The sequence below is a fragment of the Oncorhynchus gorbuscha genome, linkage group LG21, assembly GCF_021184085.1.
Source record: "Oncorhynchus gorbuscha isolate QuinsamMale2020 ecotype Even-year linkage group LG21, OgorEven_v1.0, whole genome shotgun sequence".
In the NCBI taxonomy this organism is placed as follows: domain Eukaryota; kingdom Metazoa; phylum Chordata; class Actinopteri; order Salmoniformes; family Salmonidae; genus Oncorhynchus; species Oncorhynchus gorbuscha.
The window spans coordinates 17,240,810-17,252,305 of record NC_060193.1 but is presented as its reverse complement, the minus strand read 5'-3'; the positions used below and the strand labels follow the sequence as shown (position 1 = coordinate 17,252,305).

The following is an 11,496-nucleotide window of genomic DNA, read 5'->3' as shown; positions in this document are numbered from 1 at the left end:
ATTCTTACACAAAGCTTGCAAGGTGGTTTAAATCTAGTTTTATCGGTCACATACACAGGGTTAGCAGATGTTATTGCAAGTGTAGTGGTCGTTTTCTGTCTTGTCTTGCTGCTCACCTCTATACCATCAGTTTTTGTGACTGTCGCGCGCGCTGTGATTTTCAAACCCTTGAATTTTTCCACGTTTTGTTACAGCCTGAATTTAAAATGGATTAAATTAGGCTTTGTCACAATACCCACAAATGTTTTACACATTTGTTCAAATTACTAAAATGTTAAAGCTGAAATGTCTTGTAAATTAGTATTCAACCCCTTTTATGGCAAGCCTGAACTTAGAGTAAAAATGTGCTTAACAAGTCATGCTATGTTGCATGGACTAACTCTGTGTGCAATAATGGTGTTAACATGATTTTCAAATGACTACCTCATCTCTGTACCCCATACAATTATCTGTATGGACCCTCAGCCAAGCAATGAATTTCAAGGACAGATTCAACAAACACTAGAGGTTTTCCAATGCCTCGCAAAGGGCACCTATTGGTAGATGGGTCAAAATATAGAAGCAGACATTGAATATCCCTTTGAACATGGTGACCTTAGCAATTACACTTTGGATGGTGTAACAATACACCCAGTCACTACGATGATACAGGCGTCCTAACTCAGTCAACAGAGAGGAAGGAAAATGCTCAGTTTTCACCATGAGGTGACTTTAAACCAGTTTGAGTTAAATTGCTGTGATATGAGAACTTCCAGATTTGAGTTACTCCACAATACTAACCTAATTGACAGTGAAAAGGGAATCTTTACAGAATAATACAATTTCAAACATGCATCCTGTTTGCAAAAAGGCACTAAAGCAATACCATAAATGTGGCAAAAAAAACAGCTTTCAGCAGGACAATAACTTAAAACGCAAGTGCAATTATACACCAGTTACATACCAAGACATTGTATGTTCCTGAGTGGCCTAGTTACAGTTTTGACTTAAATGGGTTTGAAAATCTATGGCAGGACATGAATGTCTGTCTAGCAATGATCAACAACTACCTTGACAGAGCTTGAATTATTATTATTATTTATTTAATAATGGGAAATATTGTACAATCCAGGTTTGCAAAGCTCTTAAAGACTTACCCAGAAAGACTCGCAGTTGTAATTGCTGCCAAAGTTGATTCTAACATAATGACTCACAAGGTTGAATACTTGTCCAATCAAAACATAGTCGTTTTTATTTTTACATCACTTTTTTTTAAGTTAGAATTTTACTTCCATTTTGACAGTGTCTTTTGCGTAGATCATTGACAACATTTGAATCCCACTTTGTGAGAACAAAATGTGGAAGAAGTGTAGTGCTGTGAATACTTTCTGAAGGTGCTGTATACAGTATATTTCCACACTGAGGTTAGAATAATACTGTGAAAATTGTGCAAATAATGCCTTTTTTAGACATTTCAGCCTGTTTGGTGGGACGGAGTTTTGGTTTGCCTGGTGACATCACCAGGCAGTAAATCAGTTCCAGATTCTCTGGTGCTTTTGTATACTTTTTTAGCCAGTAGTTCTGAAAGTAGTATTCACGAGCTAAAAGTTGTCCCCGAAAATTGCGTACGACGTCATTTCTCTCTCTCACTCTGCTGTGGATGCATGATGTGCTTCTTGTTAACTTTCACGCATATGGCGAAGGGCTGAAGCTCATTGGTTGAACTGGAATTGCTGGGGGGACTGGCACACATGAGGAAAATGTCGTAGCACAGCTTCCAGAAATAAGGTTGCTTTCAAACTAGGGACTTTGTGGCTAATCGAGGTAAAATAATAATTCTGCACATAGATTATGCATGTATGGGGCGACAGGGTAGCCTAGTGGTTAGTGTTGGACTAGTAACTGCAGGTTCAAACCCCCGAGCTGACAAGGTACAAATCTGTCGTTCTGCCCCTGAACAGGCAGTTAACCCACTGTTCCTAGGCAGTCATTGAAAATAAGAATTTGTTCTTAACTGACTTGCCTAGTTAAATAAAGGTAAAAAAAATATATATTTTTAAATGTATGAACTACACATTGACACATCCAGCCCAAAGCGGGAGTATTTTTTTTTAAAACTCAATTTAGTAGTTGTCAAAGTTCCACAGCATGTCTTTACTAGAGCAATAAGAGAGTTCCAAACCACTCAGCCGTTCACAGCTAGTTTTCAGTTTCCCCCTCCCCACTCAGACCACTCTCAGACAGTCCTAGCAAAATTCTTGCTTGAGAAATTGCTCTTTGCTAAGAAGCTATTTCTGCTTCTTTTTTCCCCATTTGAATTGAAAACAATCACAGTAATGTACTTAAATGAAATGGTTTAATATTGAGATAAAAGCTGCTGCATTGGACCTTTAAGCTTCAGATTATGTCATTTCCTCTTGAACACACAAGTACTGTATCACGTCCTGATTCCTCCACCCTCGCTCTCTCTCTCTTTCTATCATCTCTCTCTCACTCACTCACTCACTCACTCACTCACTCACTCACTCACTACTGTCTGTGGATGTAGGTAAGTGACAGCTTACTCTACCGCTCTCCTTTTCAACTTTTACAAATGATTTGTCAAGCATTTTATAGACCGCTACATTGTGTGCATCAGTGGACTTGCATGAATGTGGTATCCCTCCCTAAAGGTGATTTTTGTTTTGGAAAAATATTTTGTCTGAGTCCTCCTCAGTCTGTCCTTCTGTCCTTCTCACCCGGTGGTCCAGTTTACTAGCTTCCCTGTGTCACCATGGTGCCAGGTGTACCGGCGACCCTTGTGTTAACAGGATTGTGTGTCGCTCTTCTCATCACAGGTGAGTCTGACTTGCTCTCTGTCCATCCATTTTGGGTGCAGTAACTGATCCAATTCACTGTCCTCTCACACTGTCTATGGGGGGCTCACCACAGGGATTCTCTATATTTAGGGTTTGATCTCAATGGCTTAAATGGCCAACTAAAGGTTCAAATAGTATAAAGTGTGTTGAACTGTAGTAATCCATTCAGGAACAGTTAAGTCAATTATGTTAAGTATGTATAAGTTGCGTCTTTAAGCATAGCCATCGTTGTTGCTGTGAGATCGTGAATATGAAAGTGTAGCCTATGTCGGAAGTGTGTGTGATCTATTCCTGTGTGTGTGTGTTGACTGTGAACTGTTTCGTGTGAACTCTCAGGATCACCTGGGACCTTCTGTACCACCAGTGTGGCTTCCCTGGATTTAGGATGCCTCCTGCGGTGGGATTGTCCTCAGGCCAACGCTAACACCACCACCTACACCGTCCAAACTAAGACTCAGGGGTGGGTCTGTCTGTCTCTTTTCTGTGCTCACTATACTGACTGATCTAATCAACCAGTATCTAGCTCTGTGGAATGCTATATTACTGTGGCCCTACTTTCTAGAATGAGTAACTCATTATTTTACTGGGAATAAATCCATACGTTAATGTATGACGTTTTATTTTTCAGTGTAATGTTTGTTCTGTGTGTAATTAGTATCTAGTCATTTTAAATATACTATTTTTAATTCAAGTCCTTGCTTGGTTGAGGGTTCTAACAAGCAACGGGATCCTGACTCATTTACTGAACAATGAAAGTTAAAATGAATTGCGAACCGGTTTGGAGTTTAAGGGAAAGCTAGCCTAGAATGGAAAGGGAAAGTACATGATTGTTGATAGAACTACTGGCTCTGATGAAGGGGAGAAGAGCAGGAAAGAGGTAGTGTGAGAATTGATCATGTGTGGTTTTGGCAGAGAAACCTCAGAAGGGTTTTAATCAGAGAGATGAATCAGTCACTCCAATCTATGGCTTATTTGCCTTAAAAGTAGATAGGAACTGATAGAGGGGCACTACTGTTTTGTACCACAGCTGTGAAACCAAGCCTGTCGCACTCTTTGCCTGCTCCTCTCCTCTCAACTGGTTTCAGTCATAACCACCACCACCCAACGAGTCCAACAACCAGGGGGATGTGTGTTATCTTGCATGGGTATTTTCCGAAATTTCCACATACATTTCGAGTGAGTGACTAAGGTGAAACCCATGAATAGATTGGAATGGTTTTGTGTGTGTGTGTTACAGAGATCCGTGGCAGGACGTGGAGGGGTGTGTGCGGATCTCCGCCCAGCACTGTGACGTATCCCAGGCCTTCGCTGACTTTGAACTCTACAACATGATCCGCCTGGGCCTCCACCAGGGCCCTGGGAGCCCAGTCTGGACAAAACCACTCAAGTTTGACCCAAGTGATTTCAGTCAGTAACCTACCTCTCTGCTCTCAAGACCAATCACATATCTATAATGCTGGTTTGTTGTTCCAATCAAATCAAATGTCACGTAGAGAGCATTTAAACATCTCATCACAGCAGCTAAAGCTGCTGAAATGAATAGGTTGGTGTGATTGAAATGACAAAGTGGCTTCTTCCCTTCTCCTCTCCTCAGCCTTCAACAGCCCCTCCATCTCTGTGTCTCTGTCTAGAGAGAGGCTGGTAGTGGAGGTGCACTTCCCCTGTTCTACCAACAGAGGGTGCTTTCCTCTGCAGAGCTGCTGTCCACTGTCAGAACTGATTGACCCCTGGGTCACAGTGACTGTATATAACCAACAGAACCACTCTGACTACAAGGTATCCCCAATTGTGCCATCTGCAATACCACCTTTTGTTCACCACTCCATCTTCTCTCTCTCTCTCTGTCTCTCTCTCTCTCTCTCTCTCTCACACTCATGGTCCCTCCCTTTCCCCTGCTGCTATGTAAATCTGTGGAGTACATTTACATTTAAGTCATTTAGCAGACGCTCTTATCCAGAGTACACTTCTTAAAGTGCTCCAACCATATACGGTCATGTTGTCCAGTCTATGGTCTGCTGTGTGTTGTTTGTGTGCATCCGGTTAGTACAAGCTCCACAAGCGCTCTCTCTCTCTCTCATTCAAATGTTCCTTCCAAATTCCCTGATCCTGTTTCAGAGGCGTACTGGTTGGGCCCAGGAGGTGGTGTTCAGGGCTGAGTTCTCAGACCTGGTCCCAGGACAGGACTACTGTGCCTTGGCTAACTTCTCCTTTGGACCCCCCACCTTCCCCCTGGCCTCCTCTCCCCCCTCCCACCCACACTGTGTCCACCAGGCTGCCCCAGGACCAGGTGAGAGGTCATGGTTAGGGTTGATCCAAGGTGTGGACGTTAAGCTAGGGTTGATCCAGGGTGTGGACATTAAGCTAGGGTTAGGGTTGATCCAAGGTGTGGACGTTAAGCTAGGGTTAGGGTTGATCCAGGGTGTGGACGTTAAGCTAGGGTTAGGGTTGATCCAGGGTGTGGACGTTAAGCTAGGGTTAGGGTTGATCCAGGGTGTGGACGTTAAGTTAGGGTTGATCCAATGTGTGGACGTTAAGCTAGGGTTAGGGTTGATCCAGGGTGTGGACGTTAAGCTAGGGTTAGGGTTGATCCAGGGTGTGGACGTTAAGCTAGGGTTAGGGTTGATCCAGGGTGTGGACGTTAAGCTAGGGTTAGGGTTGATCCAGGGTGTGGACGTTAAGCTAGTGTTAGGGTTGATCCAGGGTGTGGACGTTAAGCTAGGGTTAGGGTTGATCCAGGGTGTGCACATTAAGCTACGGTTAGGGTTGATCCAGGGTGTGGACATTAAGCTACTGTTTGAGCTAATGTATACAACCGTGTTTTCACAATGAAATGTGTGTCTGTGTTCACCAGGGTTGCAGCCAGTGTTGTCGGGGATAGGAGTGTGTGCTGTGCTCTTCTCTGCTCTCATTGCTCTGGCTCTGTATCGGCTGAAACAGAAACGAGATTCACCTCGCATTAACAGACTCCCCAAGACTCTAGTAAACTGTCCTTGTTCTCTTGACAGGCACACACACACACTCACTTACTTACAGTATGCAGTGTATATATTTGATTTCAACCAAGTGTATAGTTCTATATATTACAGTACATATAGTCCATAGTCCTTGGGTATGTAATTGGGAATGCAATGCAGTGTTTCTGTGTTTTCACGCAGGCAACTCTCCAGGCATCCCTCCAGCACCCCCCGGAGTCCTCTTCAGACCCTGTTGACCCCAGTGACATCCATGTGGAGGTTGTGGACGACCACCTCTCCATCATGTCTTCCTTGTCCGGCTGTGTCTTCACCAACGCCCAGGCCCCAAGCTTGGGTGACGGGTACAGCAGCAAACCCTTCCCCGGTGACTACAGGTCAGGTAACATGGACTGGCACACTGGGGGAGACGCTGAGCTGGGCCTGAACTCTGGCAGCACCCTGTCCCTGCCATGCTCCACTGTGCCTATAGGGCTACATATGACTCAGTGCAACTTCGGTTCACCTCTACGACCACATCCAGGGCCCACGGTGCCAACACTACCCTACCTTGATTCTCTTTCTCTGTCAGAGGCTGGGGAGGGCCAGGGGGTCCCGCTGTGCTCAGTGAGGTTTGGGGGGGCGAGTGAAGGGGGTGAGAATCTAGAGGGGCTACAGTGGTGTAACCGGTAGCATGTTGAACTGCAGTACCCATAATGCTATGTACAACATATTCTGATGAACTCCACAGTGCAGTTGATTTTGGAGGAGATGAGATGGGACAGAACTGAACCCAATGAAAAGTAATGGCGGTCCTATGTAGCTCCGCTGTTAAAAAGCAATGGCACTATCAAACGGCAGGGTTGTGGATTAGATTCTCACCAGAATCACATACTAAAAATGTATGCACTCACTGTAGTGTAGGTCGCTATGGATACAAGTTGAACGTCTGCTGAGTGGCATTGGTAACCTGGTTCTGCCGTATATAGCTGTCGAAGGCGACATGGCTGGGAACTGAAGCGCCAAGCTCAGTTTGAACAACAACACTGACAACCACCGCTTTGTTTTACACCGTTTGTTTAGTAGGGTTCACAATATGGACCACTTCTGTCATCCGCAGAGCCGGGGTGATGACAGATTGATGAACAAATCAATAGGGCCCCTGTTGGAGCGAGCAGAGCCTCTCATTCACAGGTACAGCTGGGTCTTTGGGAGGGTTTGCTTGAGGGGTGCTGAGAGTAGTGTGTCAAGTTCAAAAACGTTATTGTCCATGTTTGTTTAAAATGGGAATTTATCTTTGGCTTACGGGCATACATTTTCAGTTACAGCCGGGGGGGGGGGGGTTGTTCTTTCAGAGGTCTATGGAGAGCAATATTTGTTTCAGGAGATCCCCTCCCCCCCACCCTTCACTGGACTGTGATATGGATAATGGCGATTTTAGCATGTACATTTTTGTGTGGCAAAAACAAATATGGGCAGCAAAGCCACAACACTAAACAATACCTTAATTGTACTATAAGGGGCGGCAGCGTAGCCTAGTGGTTAGAGCGTTGGACTAGTAACCGGAAGGTTGTGAGTTCAAACCCTCGAGCTGACAAGGTACAAATCTGTCGTTCTGCCCCTGAACAGGCAGTTAACCCACTGTTCCCAGGCCGTCGTTGAAAATAAGAATGTGTTCTTAACTGACTTGCCTGGTTAAATAAAGGTAAAATTTAAATAAATAAAAAATATATATATAATGGTGACATACGGTGCCGACAAACTGTTAGGGCCTATATAAAGCTGTCCCAACACCAGTCACAACAGCATCTTACCACTGCTACACCTGGCTATCAGCAGAGCCTTGTTTGGCAGAGAAACAGTTCATTCAGCCTCATTTACTGCCTTTAAAAAAAATAGCTGACATGGCTGAATTGAGATGTATGAACTATGGTATAAGGGAACGACAAGAGGATAAGAGGCAATCTGTAATTTCGATTACGAAATTAATGAGCAAGCTAGGACGTACATAGTCAATGCAACTATTTGTTCAGCACTTTTGAAATGTACAGCAACAGAATTCAGAACATGGGCCATTCTTAGTGTTCTTCCTGTACACCAAGTCAGAACCATAGGATAAATAAAGGGGGCATATAAGCAGACAATGAAAGCTCTTACAATATTCAATGATTACATTTCTCAAAAACAGATTATAAGCTACATGTGCACCACCAAAAAATGTAAAGATGAAAATAGACCAAATTATTAGGGTGAGGCACATGGGCTACTAACCGCTTACTACACAACATGCACTTAGTATTACTTTCTTAGCTACAGTATACATATCTCCCTGGCATATTACATCATTTATGCAGCAGCATACAATACATTTTTGGACTCCCCTTGTTGTGCTGTGTTCACTTGAACAAGAAGGTGGTGGTGCGGGGGTCCTTCGTGGGCAAATTTTGTCATCAAAGTCTGGCATTCTCTGGATTTATGGTGCTTTCAAGACAACTGGGAACTCTGGGGGGCGGGGTTGAATTAGGATGACGTCAGTAATCTTCAAGTTGAAGCTCTAGATAGAGGCCCGAGTTCCAAATGTACAATTCCAAATTGGATGAAAGTTCAAAGCATATTTTCCCAGTCGTAGCTCATTTTTCCAGAGGTCCCAGTTGTCTTGAACTCACTGAAGTCAGATTTGCAGTTCCGAGTTAAGTTGTTTTGGGTGCGGCACAAATCATGCTTCATTGACAGCATGTTGAATGTTTATAATTTTAAACTAGGAAAAGACACCCTTAATCTTAGACTTGGGACCACACAGCCACTCCACTGAATAGCAGGCTAATGATTGCTTTGCAATGCTTGCAGTTAGCCCCTGATTCCTTCTAAACCACTCATTGTTGAATTTGCAATTTCCAACTTGTTGTGTAATGTTTATGTCCCAATGGCCGATGAGCACCAATACCTATATATCCAATATCTATAATTTATCTTCATTATTTCTCCATATGATAAGGATTAAAAAGGATTTGCCAGTAGATTGTCAACTTCATTCATGATGATGTCTGCTAGCTAAGATTTTGAAAGTATGATGTTGACATGATCAGTCCAAGCAAAGCTACTGTAGATATGTGATTTGACGTCATTTCTGTGGTCAATGACCTTGAGCCTTCTTGGATGGGCACTTCTATTCTAATGTAACTCTATGGCAGCACCCAAGGGGCTTGAGTATTTCCTGCTGGCAGCCCCACCACCACAGAAAGCACTGAGCTAGGCTGAAACACCTGCATTTTGGAGTTGCCTTACTCAAGAAAACAAAAAGAGACCATGTTTGTATGCGGCTTTATTAACTCAATGTTAATTTTTTTTACAGTGTTTTCAAACTGATATGTGACATCTATTAATGCCAAAATAACATGCACATTTTTTATTTTTTTTGCTAAAAATGTGGGGCTCAAAACAGGTGGGGCCTCCACTACGTTTGGACAAAACTGGACTATCATAAACATATACCAAGGGGGGTTTATTATTCTGACCACACCTTTATTTCCTCTACCTACTGTACTGTGTGAAGTCTTGTCAGGAGAATTATATACTCCTGTTCATTTACCAATTCAATTAAGTTTCCTTTAGTCTGTTATATCGGGATTTGTAAGATACTGATAGAAAAGGAAACAGACAGAGGCCCAGTCTACCAAAGTTAAATGTTTATTCACGGGAACGTTCTGACTTGTACAGGACCTTCAATTTATAGCGACGTGCATACTTCCACACCAACCATCAAATCTGCCCGCCAATAGAGCCTAGGGGAGTATGTGAGAATAGTGTCTTCCTACCCTCCCCTAAGATAGGGAGAGATCTGGGACTGGGAAGTGTCCCAGCCAAGGTCTCCCCGGATCTGGCTCAGACAGATAGTCTGTTCTCAAAACACTAGACACATTGTTCCCAAAACATTGATTCTGACTAAAACCACACACAGTATTATAATATAATCATCAAATGAGCCTAACACTTACACACATGTATTATAATAAACTATTGATTCAAATTCATTTCATACAATCACATGGTATCAGACCTCAGGACTGTAACACTCTAATCATTTATTAAAACACATTTCCTTATCAAGCCTCTACCTCAGTGTTTCTCCTGTTTTCTCTATGTGACAGCAGGAGGTCGTTTACCCCCCCCCCCTGGCTCTCTCTCTGCCTTGCTTCTGACTCACTGTTGCCCCATCCTACCTCTGGCCTGACCCGCTGTTTTCTACCCGTGTCTGACACCTCATTCCTGGGGGGGGGGGGGGGAGATGCACATCACTTTTGCTGGTGGTGCATTTTTTCTGGTACATTAGGAAACCCAGGGGGGTGGGAGAAAGAGTGAGAGGCATGGAAGATGGTGGAGTGAAAACAGTGGCCCCATTCAAATCCTCCTCCGTTCTGGAACACTCATATTCATAGAACTGTGTCGGGGATTTTGATTGATGTTAGGTTAATGTTGGACCGTCAGTGAATCCAAACTAAGCAGTGTGTGTCTGCCTGCCAATCACATAGCTGTAACGTTATTCCACAGGCGTCCAACAGAGAATTCACATCTAACCTTGAACTGAGGTTTTTGGATGAGCTTTTTATGGGTCCTGCTGTATTTGCAGTCAATTGAGTGGAAACTTGATCCAAGATGGACGCCTTGTAGCTCGGCTCCCCACTGTTGAATGCTGGCTTGCTCTGCCACTGAGGTGAAGTTGGATTAGTGATTTATGTGGTGTTCAACATGGTGACCTTTCTCGAAAAGGTCTAATTTATGTGTCAGCTGAAGCCGTCTCTGCTAGAGTATCTGAAATGAAATACATTTTGCATTTTTACTTTCCATTCAGTGCATACCGTTCTTTGAATGTCAAGTTTGCTCATATGTAAATGTAAATTAACCAAAGAGGAGAGGGGAAAAAGAGACAAATGCATATGCGAGAGTACAGCGGAGCTTGAAGAAAAAAACAACTCACAAGCCTCATAAAAACAGCTTGAAATGAGGTAACATTCAGTGCAGATGAGGGCACGTGTTTCAGATCGGCTTATGAAACTGTTTGCACAGTGTAATTGATGGATTCTTTCTGTATAATTAACTTTCTAACACCATGAGTTAGTGTAAAATTAGATAAGAAATATTTTGGAGTAATTTGAAGTGCGTTTGTGTGTGATAAATATGTAACAAGTTTGTTAAAATACTGTATCTTGCTTTCTGTTTTTGTTTTCCTAACTGGTTGAATAATGAAAGAAGTGGGTACTGCTGTTCATTTGTGCATAAATAAAAAGCAACTTAAAGGTTACAATTGCAAATGTGAGGGTCAAGTCAAAGTCCTGGTACCTTCAATAAATACAGAAGTGTAAATGCAATGTGTAGTAGTGTCCTTTCTTGTACTTCATACAAAAAATATAAATAATAATCTCAACTAAAAAGCCATTTACAAATGTTACAATTTCACCTATGATCGGCTTTACGATTTCCTTCAAACCAGTTGACGTTGTGTTTCTCGTGTTTGAGCTGACACACGGACCCAGTTTACATCCCAAATGGCAGTGTTGTCATTTTATAGTGCACAACCTTTGACCAGGAAGTATACACCCTATAACGGGAACAAGGTACAATTTGAGACACAGCTCGAGTGACAGCACACAGGCATGACCACACCGACCAATTCAGATGACGAGCGGTTAAAGTTACGACTCTATAGTGTG

At 43.0% G+C, this 11,496-nt stretch overlaps 1 protein-coding gene across 1 annotated transcript; it reads left to right on the top strand.

The window, feature by feature from the left end:
* Positions 1 to 2,727: 2,727 nt before the first annotated feature.
* LOC124007645 lies at positions 2,728 to 7,312 on the top strand. Its single transcript, XM_046318306.1, has 7 exons — positions 2,728 to 2,816; positions 3,174 to 3,297; positions 4,075 to 4,244; positions 4,432 to 4,613; positions 4,953 to 5,124; positions 5,689 to 5,816; positions 5,993 to 7,312. The coding sequence occupies exons 1-7, from the start codon at positions 2,753 to 2,755 to the stop codon at positions 6,479 to 6,481; spliced, it is 1,329 nt and encodes a 442-aa protein (XP_046174262.1). The 5' UTR covers positions 2,728 to 2,752; the 3' UTR covers positions 6,482 to 7,312.
* Positions 7,313 to 11,496: the final 4,184 nt, after the last annotated feature.